At 36.0% G+C, this 23,684-nt stretch overlaps 1 protein-coding gene and 1 non-coding gene across 2 annotated transcripts; both read left to right on the top strand.

Moving 5' to 3' along the window:
- The first annotated feature begins 4,956 nt into the window (after nt 1-4,956).
- On the top strand, nt 4,957-5,154 carry LOC129239828 (U2 spliceosomal RNA). Its single transcript, XR_008581954.1, has one exon. It is a non-coding gene; the product is annotated as a U2 spliceosomal RNA (small nuclear RNA).
- A 12,091-nt stretch (nt 5,155-17,245) lies between these two features.
- On the top strand, nt 17,246-23,411 carry LOC129239228 (trichohyalin-like). The gene is made up of 2 exons (XM_054874581.1): nt 17,246-17,319; nt 19,654-23,411. The coding sequence occupies exons 1-2, from the start codon at nt 17,280-17,282 to the stop codon at nt 23,379-23,381; spliced, it is 3,768 nt and encodes a 1,255-aa protein (XP_054730556.1). The 5' UTR covers nt 17,246-17,279; the 3' UTR covers nt 23,382-23,411.
- Nucleotides 23,412-23,684: the final 273 nt, after the last annotated feature.

The following is a 23,684-nucleotide window of genomic DNA, read 5'->3' as shown; positions in this document are numbered from 1 at the left end:
GGTTAAAGTCGTGTCGAGTCCATTTTAAAATTGCCCCCTTAACTATCAAATTGCCCCCTGTGGGGCGTGGGCCCCACGTTGGGAAACACTGGTCTACACAATAACGGCTAAAGGAAGTTCTACCCAAACCATTTGTTGGCCTGGTTTTATGGAATGTGTTTTGTCTTAGTTAAAATGTGTTTATTTGAATTCGGCACACGTTCTTTGCCATTAAAAATAGACTCAATTCAAATACAAAGTCACATTGTTTAAATAATTGGTTTAGTAGCTTTTGTAGAATCTACTATTTAAGTCCCAACTGAATGTTCTTCTTCCGCCTGTTCTAAGTTGAATCATTGTAGCGAACGCTTTTTTGGAGAATCGGAAATGTATATCAAAAATTTGTTGTCCAAAATTATCTTCTTGTCTCTGGTGATAAGCTGTATCGGTAAGCTTCTCAGATTTTATACTGTTTAGTCGTTTTGTTTTAGAGTGAAACAGTTTTTAGTGTGATCTGGTTTATAAGTTGCTTTAATACTCGTATGGGAACGAATAGATGTTGATCGGTACAATCTGTAGATTTTTAGCGGTAGCTAAGATGAAACGAACGGCCGCCGAAGCAGAGCGGGGTGGTGCGTAACTAGCGGTCGCCCCTCGGCAGGCAATGGAAGACCTCCGAGTGTATTTCTGTCCTGAGGAATCTCCTCATAAAACCATTTGCCGTTCGGAGCCGGCTTAAAACTGTAGGTCTCTCCATTGGAGGAACAACATCAAGACACACACCATAAATATGAGGAGGAATTCGGACAACATTGAAACCCGCAAAATTCTGTCAGAAACATGACTGGTAGCTAATAGTTCAAAATAATTTTAACCAAACGTAAACAACCGACTTAAGAGGACTGACTGATGGCTTTCATAAGGAACACTGCACGGTTCACGAGGAATAAAGTTAAGCCGAATATGGTAACACAACATGACTGCGCTTTTCACCTAAGTATTTTGAAAGATCTAGCAGCAGGTTGCAAGGGCAGATCCAAGTTCAGCAAAGATAAATATTTAAACTGGTATCATACGCCCTGGGTACACTTAAGGGGTTATACGCAGTTATGACTTTCAAACAAATCGATTTTTTTTATTGCATTTTTGTAATGTACATATATTCAAAAGTATACGCACGAAATTTGAAGTAGATCTAAGCAATACTTTCGGAGTTATACCTAAATATGTAGAGATGCCTCGGCACGTTTTAAGGTAGGTATTGAAACTTTAAACGTGTTTTTTTCAAAACGGCATTTTTCAAGTCGGTGTACACGATATCTCGAAAACGGCTTGTTTGATCGGTCAACCGTTTTAACTCAATCTTTAAAGATACATTTTCTAGTAATTAATCCTTCCTTTTGTAAATCTGATACTTATTTTCGATTTTATAATCAATTTACGGCCAAATTTTAACGTAAAAATCGAAATCATTTCTTTTAAAAGCTGCCATTTTGTGAAAATTCACTATTTTGATTAGCCGAACGATTAATTACTAGATAATCTAATATATTAACAAAATTTTTTGGTTTTTTGATTTCAGATAATCCAATCCTGAGTTACGATGTACACCGTAAATCGTCTTTTTTTAAAGGAGGTTCCAGAAATCGCCTGCAGCGCGCTCTATAATCAACATTTTCATAAATACAAAATTTTGTTACGTTCTTGAAGGATGCTTTTATAACCGCCAAAAATTTTCAAATTAAAATATTCTGAAGTTTCTTCAGGATAAATCTTTGACAACCCGTCTTTTATTTGCTTCATAACTGCGTATAACCCCTTAAGTTATGGAGAAGCGTGTAAGTTTCGGAAGAATATGCACGAGGAGTTTTCAGCGATTAGGGCGCGCTATAAGCAAAGATGAGGTAAAACCAAAATTTAGGTGGCTTGAAAACAGAAAGCTTGCTAAAGTCAATGATCTATCGCCAAAGTTGATCAGAGTAGGAGGACGTTTGCATACTTCAAGCTGACCAAAAATACATCTAGGTCGATAAGGATGCATGTCACATTAATCGATTTTGCCCACCTATAGGCGATAAATAAATACACACGAAAAGACCACATCACCACATCTCTACAAAACTGTTATTTACAAACAAAATTACTCATTTTATTATATTTATATATATTATATATTTTTGTATTGTAATTAAAATATTCGTGTTCTATGTTTTTCTTATACATAGCTGAGACCTACAATGCGTCGTTGGACCATGGGCCTGTGCTTGAACTTATAAATAACATTGAAAAAATTACGGGGTTAGAAGTTTCAAGTGACAAACTTGGCGATCTGCTAGACAAGTCTGAAAAAGTTCTTGAAGGTGCTGTTAAAGAGGTAGTTTCTGAAATAGAGAAAGTTACGGATGATGGATTTGAAGGAAAGCACGAAGAATGAAACTCATATATTTACTTCATCTGGCAGATCAAGCAGCACAGCAACGGAATTTAAGAAATCTAAATATACATAGGTCGTACTACTTTTGATTTGGATTTGATTTTTTTTCTAAATGATTTTATTTTTAATTGATTTTATTTTGTTTTTTTAATTGATTGTATTGAATTTTGTTTTTATTTTTCGAAATAAAAATAATTAGGTAGCTCAGCAATAAATATATTTAATTTTTTATTTAACACACACAAAAAACAAAAACGAATTCGAACCCGGATTTACTGTCGAGTGAGTTCAAATTTTAGATGCTTGTTTAGCTGAGCGGCGCCGTAGCTGTATGTGTTGGTGCGTGACTACCACTAGGTAGTGCACGAGCTCGAAACCAAGTGTATGCATAAAACACTAATTGAGAGAAATTTTGGTTGTAAAACCTTCTAACAGCTTCTTCCATTTGTGGAAGAACACCAACACACACAGCACAAACTGGTGGAGGAGCTCAGTCAAATAATGACTGACAGGTATAGGGTGGGCCATATAGCGTTTGCTTTTTGAACCACCTATTTTTTTGAGAATGGTAACACAAATGACATGTCAAATGTGTTCATAATTGACTTAAAGGTTTGACATTTACGAAATGGGACGCTATACGCTTGAACAAAATTGGAAAATATTGAAAACCTATTTCCAATTAAGTCACTAAATTAGATATTTTTTCTCCTTGCCTTTTCTTCATATCGTTAATAATTAAACTGACCAAAAACTCAAAACTATACCACCAAAGAAATTTCTATGCAGAAAAACCTTTCAAAACAGTATTGACAGCTGAATGTCAATTTTGCAGCTAGTCTGCCATTTGTTAACGGGTAGACTAATTTTGGGGATTTATTGCTACTTACTGAACGTACTTTAAGAAATTGCGCCTACCGAATTCGCTGCGACGTCATTAGTCGTTTCGCTGCGGGAAATTACTTGTGCGTGAAGAGGAGAGTAAACGAAAGTAATAGAAACTACCAAACACAAGAAATTACACCCACACGCACGCACGCTTTCTTGTCACGGCGTCATTCGCATAAAAAGCAAAAAACTGCATTTAGAGGTATTTCATAATTCGTGCTGACACCTTTCAACACGGGGCACTTCGTGATCATTAGTTTGTTTAGTTTAAATATCACAAATCACAATACGAGTTTTTAGAAAAATGTAATTCCTCTTCTTTTTGTTTGTTCTATATTACTGTGGTGTCTATTATAACGCTTGTCAAAGTCGCAAAAAATGAAGTAGCGGACAATATTCAATTCGCCTTGATTTCCCAGTGCAAGTGGCACGTTTAGTATGAGTATTCAAAATACTTTTTTTTTAACTTTAGTCCCCGCCTAGCCTACCTTAACACGAGGCCGGCTTAGAACAAACTCAAGGGACACAATTTTTTAATTAGAAGGAGTTGTAAATTTAATATAGGGGTCCTCTGCTTTTCGCACATATTTTTTTGTAGTGATGGGTTTGAGGTAGATCGTATGGCACTGAGCGGGTAATCCTTCAGTGAGAGTTTCAGTGTACAAATTGTGATAGGTTAGACAGTCTATTGGAAAATAGAGTTTACCCTGTGGCCACATAGGTCAAAGGAGAGATTTCTCCAGGCCAGTTCTTATTCCGGTCTCTTGATGCATTATATTAGCCTCTCCAATGAAAGTGTACTTAAACTCTCCATCCCCTCGTAATCGGAAGCATATTCTTTAGAGTGCGGGGAATTCGTACAGTAAGTGCTGAATGAACTACAGCATGTTTTTCTTTGTTATTTTTTGAATGCTTCAGAAAGTTCCATGATCTTAATTTTAGCGAGTATTTCAATCCACTTCATTGCATTAGGAAGAATGCAATTGTACGACTGCTGTTAGCGGTTAAAGCTGTAATTAGTGGTGCCGTACCTTAGCCGTAACCATTTTTTTTTAATTTTTGAAGTGAAAACTTCTTTAGAATCGTTGGGAGTGATTTGAGAAAAAGTGAAACGAAAAAGCGACCCTCTTGGCTACGAAGCGTTATATTATATGTTGATATAAACGTAGCGACGAACTAAATAACTTTTATTTTTTCTTGTGATTCGAACCAAGGATTTTGGATCGGAAGCTCACATTGCTAGTCGCTCGGCTACCGCGCCATGCTGTCGGCGTTAGCCTAAAAGTTATTTAGTTACGAAGCGTTATATTATATGTTGATATAAACGTAGCGACGAACTAAATAACTTTTAGGCCAGCGCCGACGGCATGGCGCGATAGCCGAGCGGCTAGCAATGTGAACTTCCGATCCAAAATTCTTGGTTCGAATCACAAGAAAAAAAAAAATTTTTTTTTTTTTGAAATTTGCATTGTAGGACATTTCCGATTATTTATTGAAAACAGGTTTTTGGCTTTTCTATTTTTGGTTTAGATACTGAAAGTCAGTTGAAGTGAATCGGTATAAATATTTCGTACATTAATTTTTGTGAGCGTGTAATTCTCAAAAGGTTTATTACAAAATGTATTGACAAGGTAGTTTGTTGGTTGTGCATGGTTATCGCTTCTCCGCCTTATGGCTAAAATCAAAGTGTGGTATCTGTTCTTATCAGCTTAACATCTGATAGATCCTCCATCCGAGGACAACAAATGTTAAACTGATTTTTGAAAATGGGCGGAGTGTTTTAGGCGCTTGCTCCACCTCTGCCACGGGTTGGCCCGGTATTGCAGTACCGCCGGGATTTCGGCCCAAATTATTGAATAAATACAAGAAGAAATATACTAATACATTTAGCTTTGGTGGGTAGAGACATAAATTTTTATATGAATACAAGTAGACGAAAATGGAATTTTTTTTTTTTTTTGAAATTTGCATTGTAGGACATTTCTGATTATTTATTGAAAACAGTTTTTTTTTATTAAAATTTATTATAGAAGAAAATTGAATTTTTTCCAAGGTGAATTCATACACTAAGCTAAGTAAAACGTTTCGTAATTCAATTTTATGTTGACATCCAAATGTACACGGCGGAAGAAAAAAAAATACCAGTCTAACGGTTAGACGCGATAGAAGTGAAACCTTCCGTAAAACAAACTGAGAGAGAATGAGACGAACGCAGCATTAGGAACGGGATAATTATAGGTTCATTATAATATTGCTATAAAGTTCATATTTTATTTTCTTCATTTGCTTATTATTCATCCTCAATGTTTTCAATTTCAACAAATGATACGAGTGGCTTATGATAGCTAAAATATGATACAAATGCTTTGGTTTCGATGTTGTCAACATATCTTTGAAATACCGCGTCAATTGTTGTCTTTGATCTCATTCTCTCTCAGTTTGTTTTACGGAAGGTTTCACTTCTATCGCGTCTAACCGTTAGACTGGTATTTTTTTTTTCTTATTTCTTCCATAAAATATTACACCTGTCGTTGGACAATAAGTAATTTGATTTACAAAAAGATGGAATGAGAGTGATATTGAAGGGCCAATGCCCCCAAGCTCATTTAGAAGAAATGTATACATATTATTTAAAAACAAGTGGTTGACAAACAATGACATATACGATTAGTTGACAATTGATTAGAAGGATTTTGCAAGATCTGTTGGTGTTTGACGGTTAAGCCGACTTTGGGTAGATTTTTCTTTATTTGGTAGTCTTCTCATCATAGGATTTGTATGCGTTAATAGTCTATTTATGTGTCTTCTGCTAGCGCTTTGTATTGTTTCATCAATAGTATCGATGTCAAGGTCGCGATGGATATCTGCGTTAGGTATGTACCAAGGTGCATTAGTTAAGATCCTAAGTATTTTAGACTGGACTCGTTGAAGTCTACTTAGATTACTTTTTGCAGCAGTGCCCCAAATCTCAATTCCATATTTCCAGATTGGAGCAATTATCGTTCGATAAATAAGTACTTTATTTTGCAATGATAGATTGGACTGAGGTCCAAGCAGCCAGTACAATTTCTTAAAACGATTTTTAACTTCATTTCGCTTTTTCTTTATATGCTCCTGCCAGTTTAATTTCGAGTCGATCGTAATACCCAGGTATTTCGCTTTGGTGTCAATATTCACGTCAGAATTACCAACGCTAACTGGTTCAATGGTTGTCCTTCGGTTTGTGTAGTTTACTTGTATTGTTTTGTCAGCGTTAATTTCGATGTTCCATTTTTTGAACCAGTTTAATGTCACATTTAATTCGTTTTGTAAATTTTGTTTTGCGACTTTTGTATCTTTATGAGATAGCATGAGGACTGTGTCATCCGCAAATGTTGCAATCATGCTGTTTTCTGACTTCGGTTCCGGTAGATCAGCCGTGTACAATAGATACAATGTTGGTCCTAAGACACTGCCTTGGGGAATGCTTGCGTTCATGGGTTGAATGTCTGAACATGCGTCGTTATATTTAACATAGAATTTCCTGCCTTGAATGTAACTCTTAAGAATAAGGTAAAAGTCATTAGGTAGTTGTGTTTTTGATTTATGGAGTAACCCAGGGTGCCACACTTTGTCAAAGGCTTTAGCTACGTCGAGGTATATGGACATGCCCACTCTTTTTTTACTCAGGTCATCATTAATTTTGTGAACTACTCTATGAATCTGTTGGATTGTTGAATGGTTTTCCCTAAATCCAAATTGGTGTTGGGGTATCAGATTCATGCTTGTTATAATAGGATTTATCTGGTCAAATAATAGTTTTTCGAGAATTTTTGATATTGTCGGTAGTAGGCTGATTGGTCGATATGATGTCGCTAGTGTAGCGTTTTTGTTAGGTTTCGGGATCGCTATAACTTCAGCTACTTTCCAGGTACTAGGGAAATATTTGAGACTTATAGCAGCGTTGAAAATATTTCTTAGATAAATTATTGCTTTGTCAGGCATATGCTTCATAATTGTTCCCGAAATTTGGTCGTATCCAGCCGATTTATTGTTCTTTAGAGTTTTTATTAATTGTTTTATCTCCGTAAGTGTGATTTTTTTAATTTGCTCCTTATTCTCGTTTGCTGCATAAGTAAGATTTATGTCGTTATTATTATTTTCAAAAGTATCTTTAAAATGTTGAGCTAAGACCGTTGCTTTTTCTGAAGAGGTTCGGGCCCATTTCTCTTTAGTTCTTTTTATTGGTGGTAAATGTATTGTGGCGCCCACCACTTTTTTCGTCACCTTCCAAAGTGTGTAGTTTGAGGATTTTGTTGCGTCAAAATTTTTGAGATAATTGTTAAGTTTTTTGTTCTTTTCCTTTTGAAGTAGGTCTCTTATACCTTTTCCCAATTTGTTTAGCTTTTTCTTGTCGTCTGGAAATCTTGTTGTCGGCCATTTCTTCCTTAGCTTTCTCTTTTGTTTTAGTTTCTTTTTTATCGTATCAGGTATGTAGTCATTTTTTACTTTAGTTGGTGAAGAGGATGTAGATTTACTAACTGCCTTAATAGTTTTGTCGTTAAAAAAGATACTTTTGTGTCCAAATATGATTCCAAAAGCTCAGTAAACGCAATCCAGTCTGTGCGATGATTGTAAAGTGGTGGATTTAAGTTTTGTTGCGGTGGTTGTTGAGTTCTTAGTATAATTTACGAGTGATCAGAAGAGAGCTCAAGACAAGATTCAATTGCCAGTACGTTTGGATTAATTGATGATAAAAAAGTCAAGTAAGTCAGGTACCCAGTAAGTGGGTTCTCCGGTACTTATATAATTACAATTACGCTCTCTGATGGCGTCAAGTAATGCTTTTCCTTTCGTGTTTGTTAAGCTTGAACCCCACATCATATTTTTTGCGTTATAATCTCCTCCAGCAATAAATCTACTTCCAAGTGTTTCAAGGTAGTTAGCGTATTGTGTTGTTTTGTTGTTGTGTTTCGGAGGGCAGTAAGCAACTGATATGGTAAGCTGGCCTAGAGTGTCATTTATTTGTATCGTCGTTGCTTGCAGATGGTCCATTTGATATTCTTCCATTTTGTCAAACATAATATTTTGTCTCAGTCTGTCTCAGTCAGGGTGATTGGTGCATATATTTTTGTAGCCGGGAATACTGACGTAGCTTTTGTCATTAAAATGAGTTTCTGACACAAATAGTATGTCAATGTTGTATTGGTCAATAAAAGTTTTAGTTTCAAGAATAGTGTATGCAGCAGGTATTTACATAAACCCCCATTTAGTTTAAGTTATTCCTACAGGCATTCTTTCTTTGCTATACCTACACGCATTCCTTATAAAATAACAGTAGAAACATCCGATTTCTGTAACCGTAGCAAAAATTAGCATGTACGTACATATAATATTGTAATCATATTTGTTTTTCTATCTGTATTTTTTGTTAAGCTAACAGTGCCTGCTTTGCAGATTTGATACTATAAAGAAGGTTGCGAAAATACATTGCACCCTCTTCTACTTGGTGCGTGAACAAATCCACACATTGTTTTTCACACGGAAAAATTAATTAACAGGATTAAGAAAATACTTAATTCCTCAAAACAAATATGTTGATTTAGTCCGTTTGCATTCCATAAGGCTATTGTCATTTTACTTTGCTTGTCCATCGAATTTGGTGACCAGTAGTGTGATTATATTCATCATGTTAGTCATTTGATTGATGAGCTGGCTCATCATTTTTTTAAGCTCTTGAATATCATCATTTTGGGGGTTAGGCATACCTGTTTTATTATTTGTAACTTGTGCTGCTACTTGCGCATAGGTTGATAAACCGATTCTAGCCGTAACCATAGCAATCAACTTGTTCTGATCAAACATATGAGCATCGCTGTAAACGATTAAAGGTGCCGCACGATAACGCCATAGTGGTATGTATTCATTGAATCTTGGTTTGTCTCCGTAACCGTAAGCAGCTGTGAAATACTTCTCATTTGTTTTGACATTGGCCATAAAAATTTGATTATTAGAAATGAACGATGAAAAATTAATTGACTTACATAGTTCGAAATGATATGTGTTTGAAGGCGAAATGCAAATGTTATCATTAATTTTATTTCAATATAAGCTGTTTATGGTTACGGCATGACTAATCGACAAATGTTGCTGGCTACGACACCACTAATTGCAGCTTTACCCAGTCTTCTGAAAATAGGCAATACATATGCGCTTTTATACTCGAACTCAATTCTGCAGGCTCGGTTCATGCGTTCTCGTCCGCTTTCCTATGCTTTAAAAGATCGCCTTCCGCACACGGGATCCTGTGCAGATTCATGCTGCAGCTGCTGTATGCCAATTTGGTTGTCTTGATGAAGGCGAAAACATGGCATTTGGTTGTCATCTATGCAGCCACCATGATGTGATAGTCACAGCTTATGCATATGTTACACCTGGGGTCTCGTTAAGATGGGGAATAACTTCTGTACGTCGTCCGTAGCCTGTTCGTTCGCCCATGTCTTAGGACCTCTTTTGAGCTGACTATGCCAAAGTAAAGCTTTACGGCACTTCGAGTTTCTCATGAAGATTGATCTCACTCCAAATATACATCTATGTATATACTAGCGTACCCTCGCCCGCTTCGCTAGACGATAAATTCAATGATTTGCTGAAAGAGAATAAAATTAATACGCAACAAAGCAAATTCTTTGATACAATTTCATTCGAACTTTATTGTAACACTTCTTGGTAGACAACGTTTTTGGTTTTTCCATCTTTCGCGTAAATGAATAATGGCGATGGTTTGCCTACTCGTGAGCAAGCTACATACAATTGTCCATGAGAAAAAATTGGGTATTCTAAATTAATACCGCACATTTGTAGAGACTGTCCTTGCGCCTTATTAATTCTCATAGCGAAGGCAAGGCGAATAGGGAACTGCAAACATTTGAAATCGAATGGTAAATCCGCCGGAATCAGTGGAATTCAGGATATCAAAATATCTTCTCCTTTGTACTTCCCTTTCAAAATTGTTGCTTCGATAACGTTACCCATTAGCTTCTTCACAGCGTCGGGGCACATTACTATTGCGCAGCATAATAATCGGTGCTCCAATTTTTAATCGTAAATTATGAGGTGGTAAGCCTGGCAAATCGAGTGAGTTTAAGAATTCAGTTGGATAATTTACGACCTCATCTTGATCAGTAATAGTGTCCATTGACTTATACGCAACTATGTCACCAGGTATTTGATCTAAAATAGCTGAATTTATATCATTGACGTCCTTATTTTTCCCAGCTAAAATTGCTCTTTCGCTGAGTCAATCATGGTTTTTGTAATGTTGAACTATGTTTGGAAATACACTCTGCATCAATGCCTCTTTAGACTGTGCAAAAGTGCAGAAATTGTTAGGCAATGTTATCATTCCTGTTGTTTTTGAAAAAAGGTTTAGTTTTTTTGGTTAAAAAGTGTTTTTTGAAGTTTTGAAAAACACTTCGCTCTAACAAATTTCTTCTCAGTTAATTGCTGAAAATTAAATATTTTGAAAAAACTATTTTTTTTTAATTTAACGTTTTTGAGAAAATTTTGTTCTTGAAAAAATTTGAAAAGATTTTTTTCCGCTTTGAAAAACACCCCCTCGAAAAAATGTATTCTCTATTAATAGTGGAATATGAAATGCTTTGAAAACACCATTTTTTTTTTAATTTTGTTTGGTTTTCAGAAAATTTTGTTTTGAAAAAATTTCATACCCTTGAAAAAGTTTTATTTTATTTTATTTGTTTAAAATTTTGAAATTTTTTTTTGTAATTTTAGAAAAACACCTCTTCGAAGAAATTTCTTTTATCTTTTTGAGGAAAATTTGGTTTTGAAAAAATTTCATGCTTTCGAAATTTTTTTATTTTACTTTATTTCTTCAAAATTTTTGAAAACAATTTTTTTTATAATTTTCGAAAAACACCCCTTTGAAAAAATGTTTTCTATGTGTCATAGTGGTATTCCATTAACTTTTAGGATTATAGTCAAATACTTACAAATATCTACGCTTTCACAAATAGCAACAATAAACAAATTTCCTCAAAACCAAAAAATTTACTTTTTTTCTAAAAAAATTCTAAACAAACAACGTAATAAATTTAGAATTTTGTGTTCACGAAAAAACAGTATTGTTTTTATTGTATTAACTGAAAACCAAAATGTTGCAAAAATAATATAAATTATTTTTTTGTGTTCATTCGGTCCATATGTTCCATAAAAAGTTTATATGGTAAATAATATGCAGGGTCTGATACACGCAAATTTCCATTGACCATTATAGTGACAAAATTATCGATCACCAATTCCAACAGGATTTCAAAATCAGAGTTGGAATGAGTTGTTGTGTGGTGTACTTCTGAAAAAATGAGAAATAAACAAAATAAATCTAAAAATTCGAATTCTAACTTTATCTTGTGTATGTTCTTATTGCCTTTGAATTTTTCCAATGAAGCACCATTCATTTTAAATTTTCCAAGAATTTTTTTTATCATTTCGCGTTTCTTTCCTTTTTCATTCGATTCCAACATTTGTTCATAGCCGAAAACATCGTTTGCAAACGCATTCATTTCCATATAGAATTGGTCAAAGAAAGCATTGCTCAATTGAGTTGAAACATTATTTTCATAAATACTTATGACCTTAACTAATGCACCTTGGTACATACCTAACGCAGATATTCATCGCGACCTTGACATCGATACTATTGATGAAACAATACAAAGCGCTAGCAGAAGACACATAAATAGACTATTAACGCATACAAATCCTATGATGAGAAGACTACCAAATAAAGAAAAATCTACCCAAAGTCGGCTTAACCGTCAAACACCAACAGATCTTGCAAAATCCTTGTAATCAATTGTCAACTAATCGTATATGTCATTGTTTGTCAACCACTTGTTTTTAAATAATATGTATACATTTCTTCTAAATGAGCTTGGGGGCATTGGCCCTTCAATATCACTCTCATTCCATCTTTTTGTAAGTCAAATTACTTATTGTCTAACGACAGGTGTAATATTTTATGGAAGAAATAAAAAAAAAAAATTTTCATTCGAATCATTTGAAATTTCTGTATACAATAACGAAAAATTCAATAAAAGTTGTACACATAAAATGAATGTCGATTCGAAACTTACTTTAATCTAAGAATCGAGCAAGTTTTGTTTTGTACAATATTTTGATTTTTTCTTTTTTTTATATGAAGAAAATATTTAAAAGAAATTTTTTTTTGCTAAAAACCTTCCCCTAGTGGATCCCCATAATATGAAAAAAGAACGAATAAAATTGGCCTCTATATATACATCTATATATATAAAAATGAAATGATGTTCGTTTGTACGCATTTTTTTGGGCCGATACGAGGCCAATTTTATTCGTTCTTTTTATAGGGATCCACTAGGGGAAGGTTTTTAGCAAAAAAAAAATTTTTTTAATATTTTCTTCATATAAAAAAAAAAGAAAAAATCAAAATATTGTACAAATTGCGTTTTTAGTGAAAATTGCCGCAGAACTTCTTAGATTAAGTTTCGAATTAACATTCATTTTACGTGTACAACTTTTTTGGAATAAATATACGAATTTTTCGTTATTGTGAAACGATTTGTGTCGAGTTGCTAAGTTGTAAATTTTTTTCGACGGAGAGTAAACATAAACACAGAGGTTTGTACGCTCTTTATGAAGAGAAATGCTTCAGTACACATACACGAACACCGAACTACTGATTTGTGTTTTTTGTGCAGTTCATTTGTGAGAGCAACAAGTGTGTTGACCAAGGATAATAGATTTACCGAGGTATGCCAGATAAGAAACAGTTATTCGGCTCCCAGAGAATTTGACAGAAGTTGTTGTTGGGTTTACGTCAAACGAGATATACATTTTTGAAGAACAAGGGAATACCGCACACCAACGCATACCACTTTATATTGTACATTTCCCCATGTGATGTGGCAGAAAAAGTTTGTTTTTGCAGTTTCAAGCAGACCTGGTAAATCTATAGGCCTTGTGTGTTGACAGTTTTCTTTGGGTCTTCACATCGATAAGATTACAATAGAATACATTGTTCCCGGATTGATACGAATTCAAAAATATAACATTACATTTTCGGAATGGCAGATTTAAATAAAGTTGTGGATTTATTTACCGAAGAGGATGAACACATGAATACACAAAATTCAGATAACTCCAACGATATGAGCGTGTTTGAAGACATGGGAATTCAGATCGATGAGGACAATGCGATTGTTGTTTCAGACGAAAATTCAACGAACAACGAGTCAAAGACGGAAATTGTTCATCACGAAAGGAAAACACCATCCGAAGTTCTCAATCGAGAACTGGAGCGTGAATACCATTATGATTGTAATGAACTAAACACATTTGTAACATCAAATTTAAGGAAATTGAATGACCAACAGCAACATGTTTATGATACAATCATGGATAATGTTAGCCATGGAACTGGTGGATTGTTTTTCTTGGACGCTCCTGGGGGAACAGGAAAGACTTTTTTGATTTCATTGACATTAGCAACAATTCGATTAGATAATAACGTTACATTGGCACTCGCTTCTTCCGGAATTGCGGCTACATTACTGGAAGGCGGTCGCACAGCACATTCTGCATTAAAGTTGCCTTTGAATATGCAGGTAAATGAAACACCAACATGTAATATTTCGAAAACATCTGGAATGGCAAAAGTTCTTAAAGTATGTAAGCTCATCGTATGGGACGAGTGTACTATGGCACACAGGAAATCATTGGAAGCACTTGATAGAACTTTGAAAGATCTACTAGGAAGCCAAACAGTCTTTGGAGGCTGCAGCTGAAATCAATGCATGTTTAAAATCATCGTCTTTAGGGAGACATGTAAACAGGCTTACACTTGCTACAAACATACGTGTTCAACTACAGAGCGATCCGTCAGCAACTGAATTTTCACACCAATTACTGAAAATCGGAAATGGCCAAATGTCTGTCGATCCAACAGGAATGATTACATTGCCTAACAATTTCTGCACTTTTGCACAGTCTAAAGAGGCATTGATGCAGAGTGTATTTCAAAACATAGTTCAACATTACAAAAACCATGATTGGCTCAACGAAAGAGCAATTTTAGCTGGGAAAAATAAGGACGTCAATGATAGAAATGCAGCTATTTTGAATCAAATACCTGGTGAAATAGTTGCATATAAGTCAATGGACACCATTACTGATCAAGATGGTATCGTAAATTATCCAACTGAATTCTTAAATTCACTCGATTTGCCAGGCCTACCACCTCATAATTTACAATAAAAAATTGGAGCACCGATTATTATGCTGCGCAACATTAATGTGCCACGACTTTGCAACGGTACCAGACTCGCTGTGAAGAAGCTAATGGGTAACGTTATCGAAGCAACAATTTTGAAAGGAAAGGAGAAGACGTTTTGATACCCAGAATTCCACTGATTCCGACGGATTTACCATTCGATTTCAAACGTTTGCAGTTCCCTATTCGCCTTGCCTTCGCTATGACAATTAATAAGGCGCAAGGACAATCTCTACAAATGTGCGGTATTAATTTAGAATACCCAATTTTTTCTCATGGACAATTGTATGTAGCTTGCTCACGAGTAGGCAAACCATCGCCATTATTCATTTACGCGAAAGATGGAAAAACCAAAAACGTTGTCTACCAAGAAGTGTTACAATAAAGTTCGAATGAAATTGTATCAAAGAATTTGCTTTGGTTTTGAAGTGAAAACTTCTTTAGAATCGTTGGGAGTGATTTGAGACTCGATGAAACGAAAAAGCGACACTACAAAGCGTTATATGTTGATAAACGTATATGTGTGTGGCTGCGTACTGCTGAGCCACGCTAGTATAGTGAGTATTGTAGTGTGTATACTACACTGCCTATTACTTGCTTTGGTGTTTAGTTCAAGCGTCATACGTATGTATGTTTGTATGTATGCTAGTACGTATGCGTGCGCGCCGGGTTGGGTACGTAATGCTGTATGATACAATATTCTGTTTACAAAATGCTGTATACAAAATTCTGTATTTCAGAATTCTGTATTATAGAATACTGTATAAGAAATTCTGTATTTCAAAATTCTGTAAAAAATATTCTGTATTGCCGAAATGCTGTATTGACGAAATTCTGTATTGATGAAATTTTGTATTGAAAAAATTCTGTATTGACGAAATGCTGTAAGTAAATCACCTAAAAAACCTTCGGCCGCACTTCAAAAGAATAACCCTCATCAGTCCAACTCCGGCTACGCAATCCACCGTATTTTTGCGTAGAACTTCTTTTCGCGTGGGCGGCCTTCGGCCGCACTTCATAAGAATAACCCTCATCAGTCCAACTCCGGCTACGCAATCCACCGTATTTTTGCGTAGGACTCCTTTTTTCGTTGACTTTCGTCAACACAAAATTTTTTCAATACAGAATTTTGTTAATACAGAATTTCGTCAGTACAGAATTTCGTCAATACACAATTTTGTCAATACAGAATTTTTTTAAGACAGTACAGAATTTTGTTTTTACAGAATTTTGTAAATACAGAATTCTGTAAATACAGAATTTTGTCACTGCAGAATTTTGTTACGTTAATTTACAGTGTTTCGTATGAAAAGAATTTTGATATACAGCATTTTGTAGGGATCCCGTGCGCGCCTGCGTATTACGGAGCCACGGTGAGCGAGAAGGCATTATGTATACCTATACTACACTACCTAATACTTGCTTAGACCAAGCGTCCTACGAATGTTTATGTGTATGTTAGTACGTCTGTGTAATATACGCGTTACGACGCTCATAATAGCAACCGCGTGTGCTGTATTGCGTCCGTATTTTTATATTCGTAAATATTTTCATTTTTAAATATTTACCGCAATTATGCCGAAAAATAATGCAGAAAAGTGTCGTGAATATCGACAGAAAAAAAACAAAAAGAAAATAAAACTAAAAACCAGATTGAGCAATGGAAAAACAGTTTTAATTGTAACAATTTATATTTCACCGAATCAATCAATAAATAGCATCACGGAATTCATTCACGAAAATTTAATAAAGTATACACCAGAAGTATCGCGGATACTTAGAAAAGATTACGATTCATTCATACGTATTTCAAAGATATCGAAACCAAAGCATTTGTATCATATTTTAGCTATCATAAGCCACTCGTATCATTTATTGAAATTGAAAACATTGAGCATGAATAATAATAAAATGAAGAAAATAAAATATGAACTTTATAGCAATATTATAATGAACCTATAATTATCCCGCTCCTAATGCTGCTTTCGTCTCATTCTCTCTCAGTTTGTTTTACAGAAGGTTTCACTTCTATCGCGTCTAACCATTAGACTGGTTTTTTTTATTCTCTTTCAGCAAATCATAGAATTTATCGCCTAGCGAAGTGGGCGAGAGGGTACGCTAGTACAATACATATATACATATGTTCACACGTACACCTATTGAACAAGAAAGTAAAATTATTGCTACATCAGAAATTTTGAAAATATTTCCATGTGTTGTAAATTTTGTTTAGGCGCAAGTATTTGCATAGCCCCGGTATGCACTGAGTATTGTCATAAGCATATAATAGCAAAACAAAAGCAATAATAATACTGTTATTATTACCTAAATATTACACCAGAAAGGAGGAACTCATATTATTATAATTTATTATTCACAGAAAATTAAAAAAATTAAAATAAATAGTAGGTTAAGGCCGAATAGTTTTCCACACAGTTCGCGCAGCTGATGGAGGAAAGAACGTGATTTTATTACATTTGGCTTGTATTATCTATAACTCATGCAAATACACGTCGTTTTGCCACAACGAAATGGGTCCAATTCAAATACTGGATTTTCCTAAATTTATTGCTTTAAGTAATAGCTTTAGTATCATTTGAATATTTTTCTATTTAAATCCCAAGTAAAAACTCCATTCAAACAGTTCTAAGTTGTATCGGCGCATCTAAGATGTTGCCAAAAACCTTCTACTTGTCTCTACTGATAGGCGGTAAGTGCTGAATATTAGCGGTAGTTATTACATTGTCTCCATGAGTAAAGTAAAATTGCTTAAAAAGTACTAGTTTTCATTGAAAGATTCAGCCTTTCATAAAGTGTTATTTCTTAAGAAGTTGCTATACTGGTCCATATAGTGGCTTCTGGTTGATGTGGTTGATATATTGAAAACGATTTCATTACAGTGACCGCCTTAGTTTTCTTTGCAGCTTCGCATTCTTTTAACTTAGATTTCTCAACACTTAGTGAGGCTTTATCGCACGAGTGGCTTGCACGATATTAGCTTTAAGGACCTGAATCTTTAATGGTTTGTTCTCTTACTAACGATCTTTCACGCGGCATCCCACAAAAAAAGTGTAACGACGTCAAATCGCAGCTTCGAGGTGACTTATTGACATCGCCGAGACGGCTGATAACTCATTTATCGCATTCGGCCCATAAACTATCAATTGTGGCATGCGCTGTATGGCATGGCGGAAGATGCTGCTTAAACCGAAGATCGTCCAAGTTCATGTCTTTAATTGTCGCCGAAAAAAAATCATTATCTGTAGCGCTCACCTTTGACTGAAATAGCATGTCCTGCAGGATGTTCAAAGAAAAAGGCGCCAGTGATTCCACCGCTTCGAAGTCGTCACCAACGTATAATTTTCTGCGGATGGATTGGCTTCTCGACAATCTTGTTTTCTGATCTTGAGGTTTCAGATACAACAGTTTTACTTGTTAGCATAGCTGCCGGGAATGAAAATGTGCTTCGTCGGAAAAGATAGTTTTACAATTTTTTATACACCTTTGACTTTGGAAATAAGTTTGAAATATTTTCCTACGTTGTTCAAGCGTAAGGCGACTCATTTCGCGCCGCGGAGATGTGGTACAGACTTTTGGTACAGATTTCTAGGGGGAAAGAGCTGCCAAAATGAGAAATGATAAAACAAATAATAATTTCAAAATTTATTTGATTATTTTTAACTCATTTTGTCTTATTTTTTATTTATTAGGATTAGGTACAATAATACAATTATTATACTTAAGAACTAACAGGAGTGCTAGCAGCCAAGGCCTTCGACTCTTTTTTTGTCTTATAGACGCTCCTCCTTTGTAAGTTGATGCAATTTTTATCAAGAAAGCCTTCCAGGTGAGATTAACTTCACAATAAAAAAACCCATAAATGAAATGAAAATTTGGGCATTCTGTGGATAGTGATTAGCGCTAGTTGGTTGGTCGGTTAAAGTGGTGATTCCTCCAGAATCCAGCTAGCGCTTCCGCACCATTTTGTTGCCACATCCTCGCTACCAACTTGTTTACCAGTTATTTACGGCATGACCATATCCAGTCTGTGCGGTTTAAGAACCTTATCAGACGGTTGCCCTCTAAGCCAGAAAGTTGTTCGAGACCCTCGAACAGCGGTTTGCCCAGGGTTGACATTCTGTCCTTCCATAGGGCAGGTAATTCACAGAGGAAATTCAAGATTGTTTCCTTTTTCTCTGGTTGTTACAACTGTGTCAGTATGTGTTGTGAAGGATGCCCATTTTGTCTGCTTGTTCTTCGACCAGTTATAACGATTGTTTGAGGTTGTAGGTGGGCCATAACGTCCTGATAATTTTGCATGTAGTCTTGTCTCTTCATCTATTGTACAATCCGCAATTCGGAGGTATTTCAGGAAATTGTATTCTTGACTCCACCTAATGGGATTCTGCAAGAGCGTTATTCATTGTAGATCCCCCTCTACCAGTTCATCTGCTTTTTCGCTACCTTCAATATTCCAATGTCCCGGGACCCAGATTAAGGTAACTTTATGGTTTTCATGCAAGGTGGAAAGGCTATTCCTACTTCTTTGTTCCACCCCCATAGAGGTTGTTGTAGTTGAATCCAGTGCTTGGATTGCAGCTTGGCTATTCGAATGAATAGCGATATTACCCTTAAAAGAGAAATCTGCGATTTGTAGCCTACAAGCTTCCCCAATTGCAAGTACATATCATACTTCCGCCTGGAAGACACTGCAGCCATTAGGGAGATGCACAGATTGTTCAATTTTAAGTCTATTAGAATATATACCAGCTTCAACACCACAATCCATTTTAGAGCCATCTGTATAGACTGTGATTAGCGTAACCATGTGAGGTGGTTGCCATACTTTCTCCAGCAATTTTTGACACTCCTTCCACAAAAGGAAGCTCTTCCAATTTTATGTCGCTCCCAAAAAGCAGACAGTTTTTGAAAGAATCTTCTTTAACTAAAAAATATGCTCAGAGGTTTTCCTGGACCTAAACAATAAACAGCATAGATTAACTGTATTATATTATATTTAATTATTCCGATGTCTTTCCTATAGCTTTTTGCATTATTAGCCAAATGTCGGCCAGTTGTGGCGAAAGAGATGAATATCACAAGGTTTTACAAGGAGTTGACAGGAACGAAGGTGAAAAAGTGATGGTATTGGATGATGCGGAAGAAACGGCGCCAATGCTCAGACATAGACGGTCTAACAGTTTTATCTCAAGACAGAAAAAACATAGGAAACCATCAAGGAAGCGTAAAAAACCAAAATCAAAGAAAAAATACGAAAAACATATATTGCCAAAACAACGAGGTGTACTTCCTATAGTTCTTCATATTATCAGACAACTGCTGGGAAGTTTTCGCGCAGGAGATAAAATTTATAACCCTCTACATGTAATTAAAAAAGGCAGAGATAAAAAAATGATGTGGATGGATGGTAAAGAGAAACATTGGCCAGTGTTCAAACAAATCGGGCTTAAAAAGTTTAAATCACGGAAGAAGAAAACTAGAAAGCTCACGACAGAGAGAAAGAAACAAAAAACTAGGAAAAATAAGGGAAAGTTAATTCACGTTAAACTAACAATATACACAGGGGAAATCGAAGAACCACCAACTATACAGGAATTATCAACACAACCACAAGGAATTATACCAAAAGAAGAAATATCAAACGTACAGGAATCAGAAAACCAGATGGAAAAAGAAACATTAACCGTACAGGAGCATGAAAAAGAGACAGAAGCAATAATAAGAACAGAAAAACAAGAAGAATTAACTGTACAAGAATCAGAAACCCATATAAAAGGAATAACAAAAAATGAGGAAGAACAACCACCAACTGTACAGGAATCAGAAAAAGGAATAACAGAAACAGCAGAACAAGAACAATCAACTGCTCCGGACTCTGCAAATCACATAGAAGAAATAATAAGAAATGAGGAAGAAGAACTACCAACTGTACAGGCACCAGAAAAACAGATCGAAGAGGAAGCATCAGCAGTAGCGAACTTGCAAGAAGATAAAGGAGGAATGACTAAAAAAGAAGAGGAAACATCAACAGTACAGAAACCAGAAAACCACATGGAAGGCACAACAAGAAATGAAGAAAAGGAACCAACTGTACAGGAACCGGAAAAAAAGATAGAAGAAGAAGCATCACCCGTACCAAAATCAGTAATAGACAAAGGAGGTATAACAAAAACCACAGAACAAACACAATCAACTGTTTGGGAATCAGCAAGCCCCATAGAAGGAATTACAAGAAGTGAAAAAGAAGAACCAGAAAAACAGATAGAAGAAGAAGCTTCAACAGTACCGAACTCGGCAGAAGATACCGAAGAAATAACAAAAAATGAGGAAGAAGGGGAACCACCAACTGTACAGGAACCAGAAAACCACGTGAAAGGCACAAAAACAAATGAGGAACAGGAACCACTAACTGTACAGGAACCAGAAAAGCTGATGGAGGAAGAAGCATCAACAGAACCGAACTCGGAAGAAAATACAGAAGGAATCACTAAAAAAGAAGAAGAGGAAGCATCAACAGTACAGCAACCAGAAAAACAGATGGAAGAAGAGGCATCAACAGTACCGAACTCGGAAGAAAATACAGAAGGAATCACTAAAAAAGAAGAAGAGGAAGCATCAACAGTACAGGAACCAGAAAACCGCAGAGAAGGCACAACAAGAAATGAGAAAGAGGAACCACTAACTGTGCAGGAACTAAAAAAACAGATGGAAGAACAAACATCAACAGTACTGAACTCGGAAGAAGATACAGGAGGAGTGACTAAAAAAGAAGAAGAGGAAATGTCAACAATAAAGGAACTAGAAAACCAGGTGGAAGGCACAACAAGAAATGAGGAAGAGGAACCACCAACTGTACAGGAACAAGAAAAACAGATAGAAGAAGAGGCATCAACAGTACCGAACTCGGCAGGAGATACAGAAGGAATAACAAAAAAAGAAGAACGGGAAATATCAACAGTAAAGGAACCAGAAAACCACGTGGAAGACACAACAAGAAATGAGAAAGAGGAACCACTAACTGTGCAGGAACTAGAAAAACAGATGGAAGAACAAACATTAACAGTACCGAACTCGGAAGAAGATACAGGAGGAGTGACTAAAAAAGAAGAACAGGAAATGTTAACAGTAAAGGAGCCAGAAAAACAGATAGAAGAAGAAGCATCAACAGCACCGAACTCGGACGAAGATACAGAAGGAATAACAAAAAAAGGAAAAGAGGCAACATCGACTGGACAGGAACCAGAAAACCACGCGGAAGGCACAACAAGAAATGAGGAAGAGGTACCACTAACTGTACAGGAACCAGAAAAACAGATAGAAGAAGAAGCATCAACAGTAAAGAACTCGGAAGGAGATACAGAAGGAATAACAGAAAAAGGAAAAGAGGCAACCTCAACTGGACAGGAACCAGAAAACCACGTGGAAGGCACAACAAGGAAGGAGGAAGAGGAACCACTAACTGTACAGGAACCAGAAAAACAGATAGAAGAAGAAGCATCAACAGTAAAGAACTCGGAAGGAGATACAGAAGGACTAACAAAAAAAGGACAAAACGAATCATCAACAGTACAGGAACCAGGAAACCACGTGGAAGGCACAAGAAGAAATGAAGAAGAGAAACCACCAACTGTACACGAACCGGAGAAACAGATGGAAGAAGGGGCATCAACAGTACCGAACACGGAAGTTAATACAGAAGGAATAACAAAAGAAGGAAAAGAGGCCACATCAACTGGACAGGAACCAGAAAACCACGTGGAAGGCACAACAAGGAAGGAGGAAGAGGAACCACTAACTGTACAGGAACCAGAAAAACAGATAGAAGAAGAGGCATCAACAGTACCGAACTCGGAAGAAGATACAGAAGGAATAACAGAAAAAGGAGAAGACGAAACATCAACAGCAAGAAATGAGGAAGAGGACCCACTAACTGCACAGGAACCAGAAAAACAGATAGAAGAAGAAGCATCAACAGTAAAGAACTCGGAAGGAGATACAGAAGGACTAACAAAAAAAGGACAAGACGAATCATCAACAGTACAGGAACCAGAAAACCACGTGGAAGGCACAACAAGAAATGAGGAAGAGGAAGCACTAACTGTACAGGAACCAGAAAAACAGATAGAAGAAGAGGCATCAACAGTACCGAACTCGGAAGAAGATACAGAAGCAATAACAAAAGAAGGAAAAGAGGCCACATCAACTGGACAGGAACCAGAAAACCACGTGGAAGGCACAACAAGGAAGGAGGAAGAGGAAGCACTAACTGTACAGGAACCAGAAAAACAGATAGAAGAAGAGGCATCAAAAATACAGAACACGGAAGTTCATACAGAAGGAATAACAGAAAAAGGAGAAGACGAAACATCAACACCAAGAAATGAGGAAGAGGACCCACTAACTGCACAGGAACCAGAAAAACGGATAGAAGAAGGGGCAGCAACAGTACCGAACTCAGAAAAAGATACAAAAGGAATGACTAAAACAGAAGAAGAGGAAGCATCAACTGGACAGGAACCAGAAAAGCACGTAGAAGGACTAGCAGTAAATGAAGAAAAAGAACCACCAATTGTACAGAAACCGGAGAAACAGAAAGATGAAGAAACATCCACCGTTATGGTGTCAGAAAAAGACCCGCCACAAAATGAAACAAGAATGATAGAAAAGGAAACTGAAACAAAAACGCTGTGTGAGAAAGTAAAAGCTATTCCGTTACGGCTGTTTCAATCAATCAAAAGATTATTCGGTTGAAGTTTAAAAGCCTATTGAATCAACGGTATTAGTTATAAATAGAGATAAGACTAAGATTAAGATTTATATAAGTATTAAGGAAAAGGTGAATATGCAGATGAAGAAAAGGATATGTATTAAAACGAGAATGAAAATAAAGGTAAAAACAAAAATTAAAATAAATCTAAGTTCGCGAAATGTAAAAACAAAGGCGGAATAGAATGTGCGAATAGGGAAGATAATGGGTATAAAAAACAAGAAGGAAATAGAGGCAAAGATGGAGATAGAATGGGTTGAAACATTTTTCGCTGTCAGAATTACCTT

This window comes from Anastrepha obliqua, chromosome 2, assembly GCF_027943255.1.
Source record: "Anastrepha obliqua isolate idAnaObli1 chromosome 2, idAnaObli1_1.0, whole genome shotgun sequence".
NCBI classification, from domain to species: domain Eukaryota; kingdom Metazoa; phylum Arthropoda; class Insecta; order Diptera; family Tephritidae; genus Anastrepha; species Anastrepha obliqua.
Note: the sequence above shows the minus strand (reverse complement) of the source record. Positions and strands in the feature narration are given on the sequence as shown.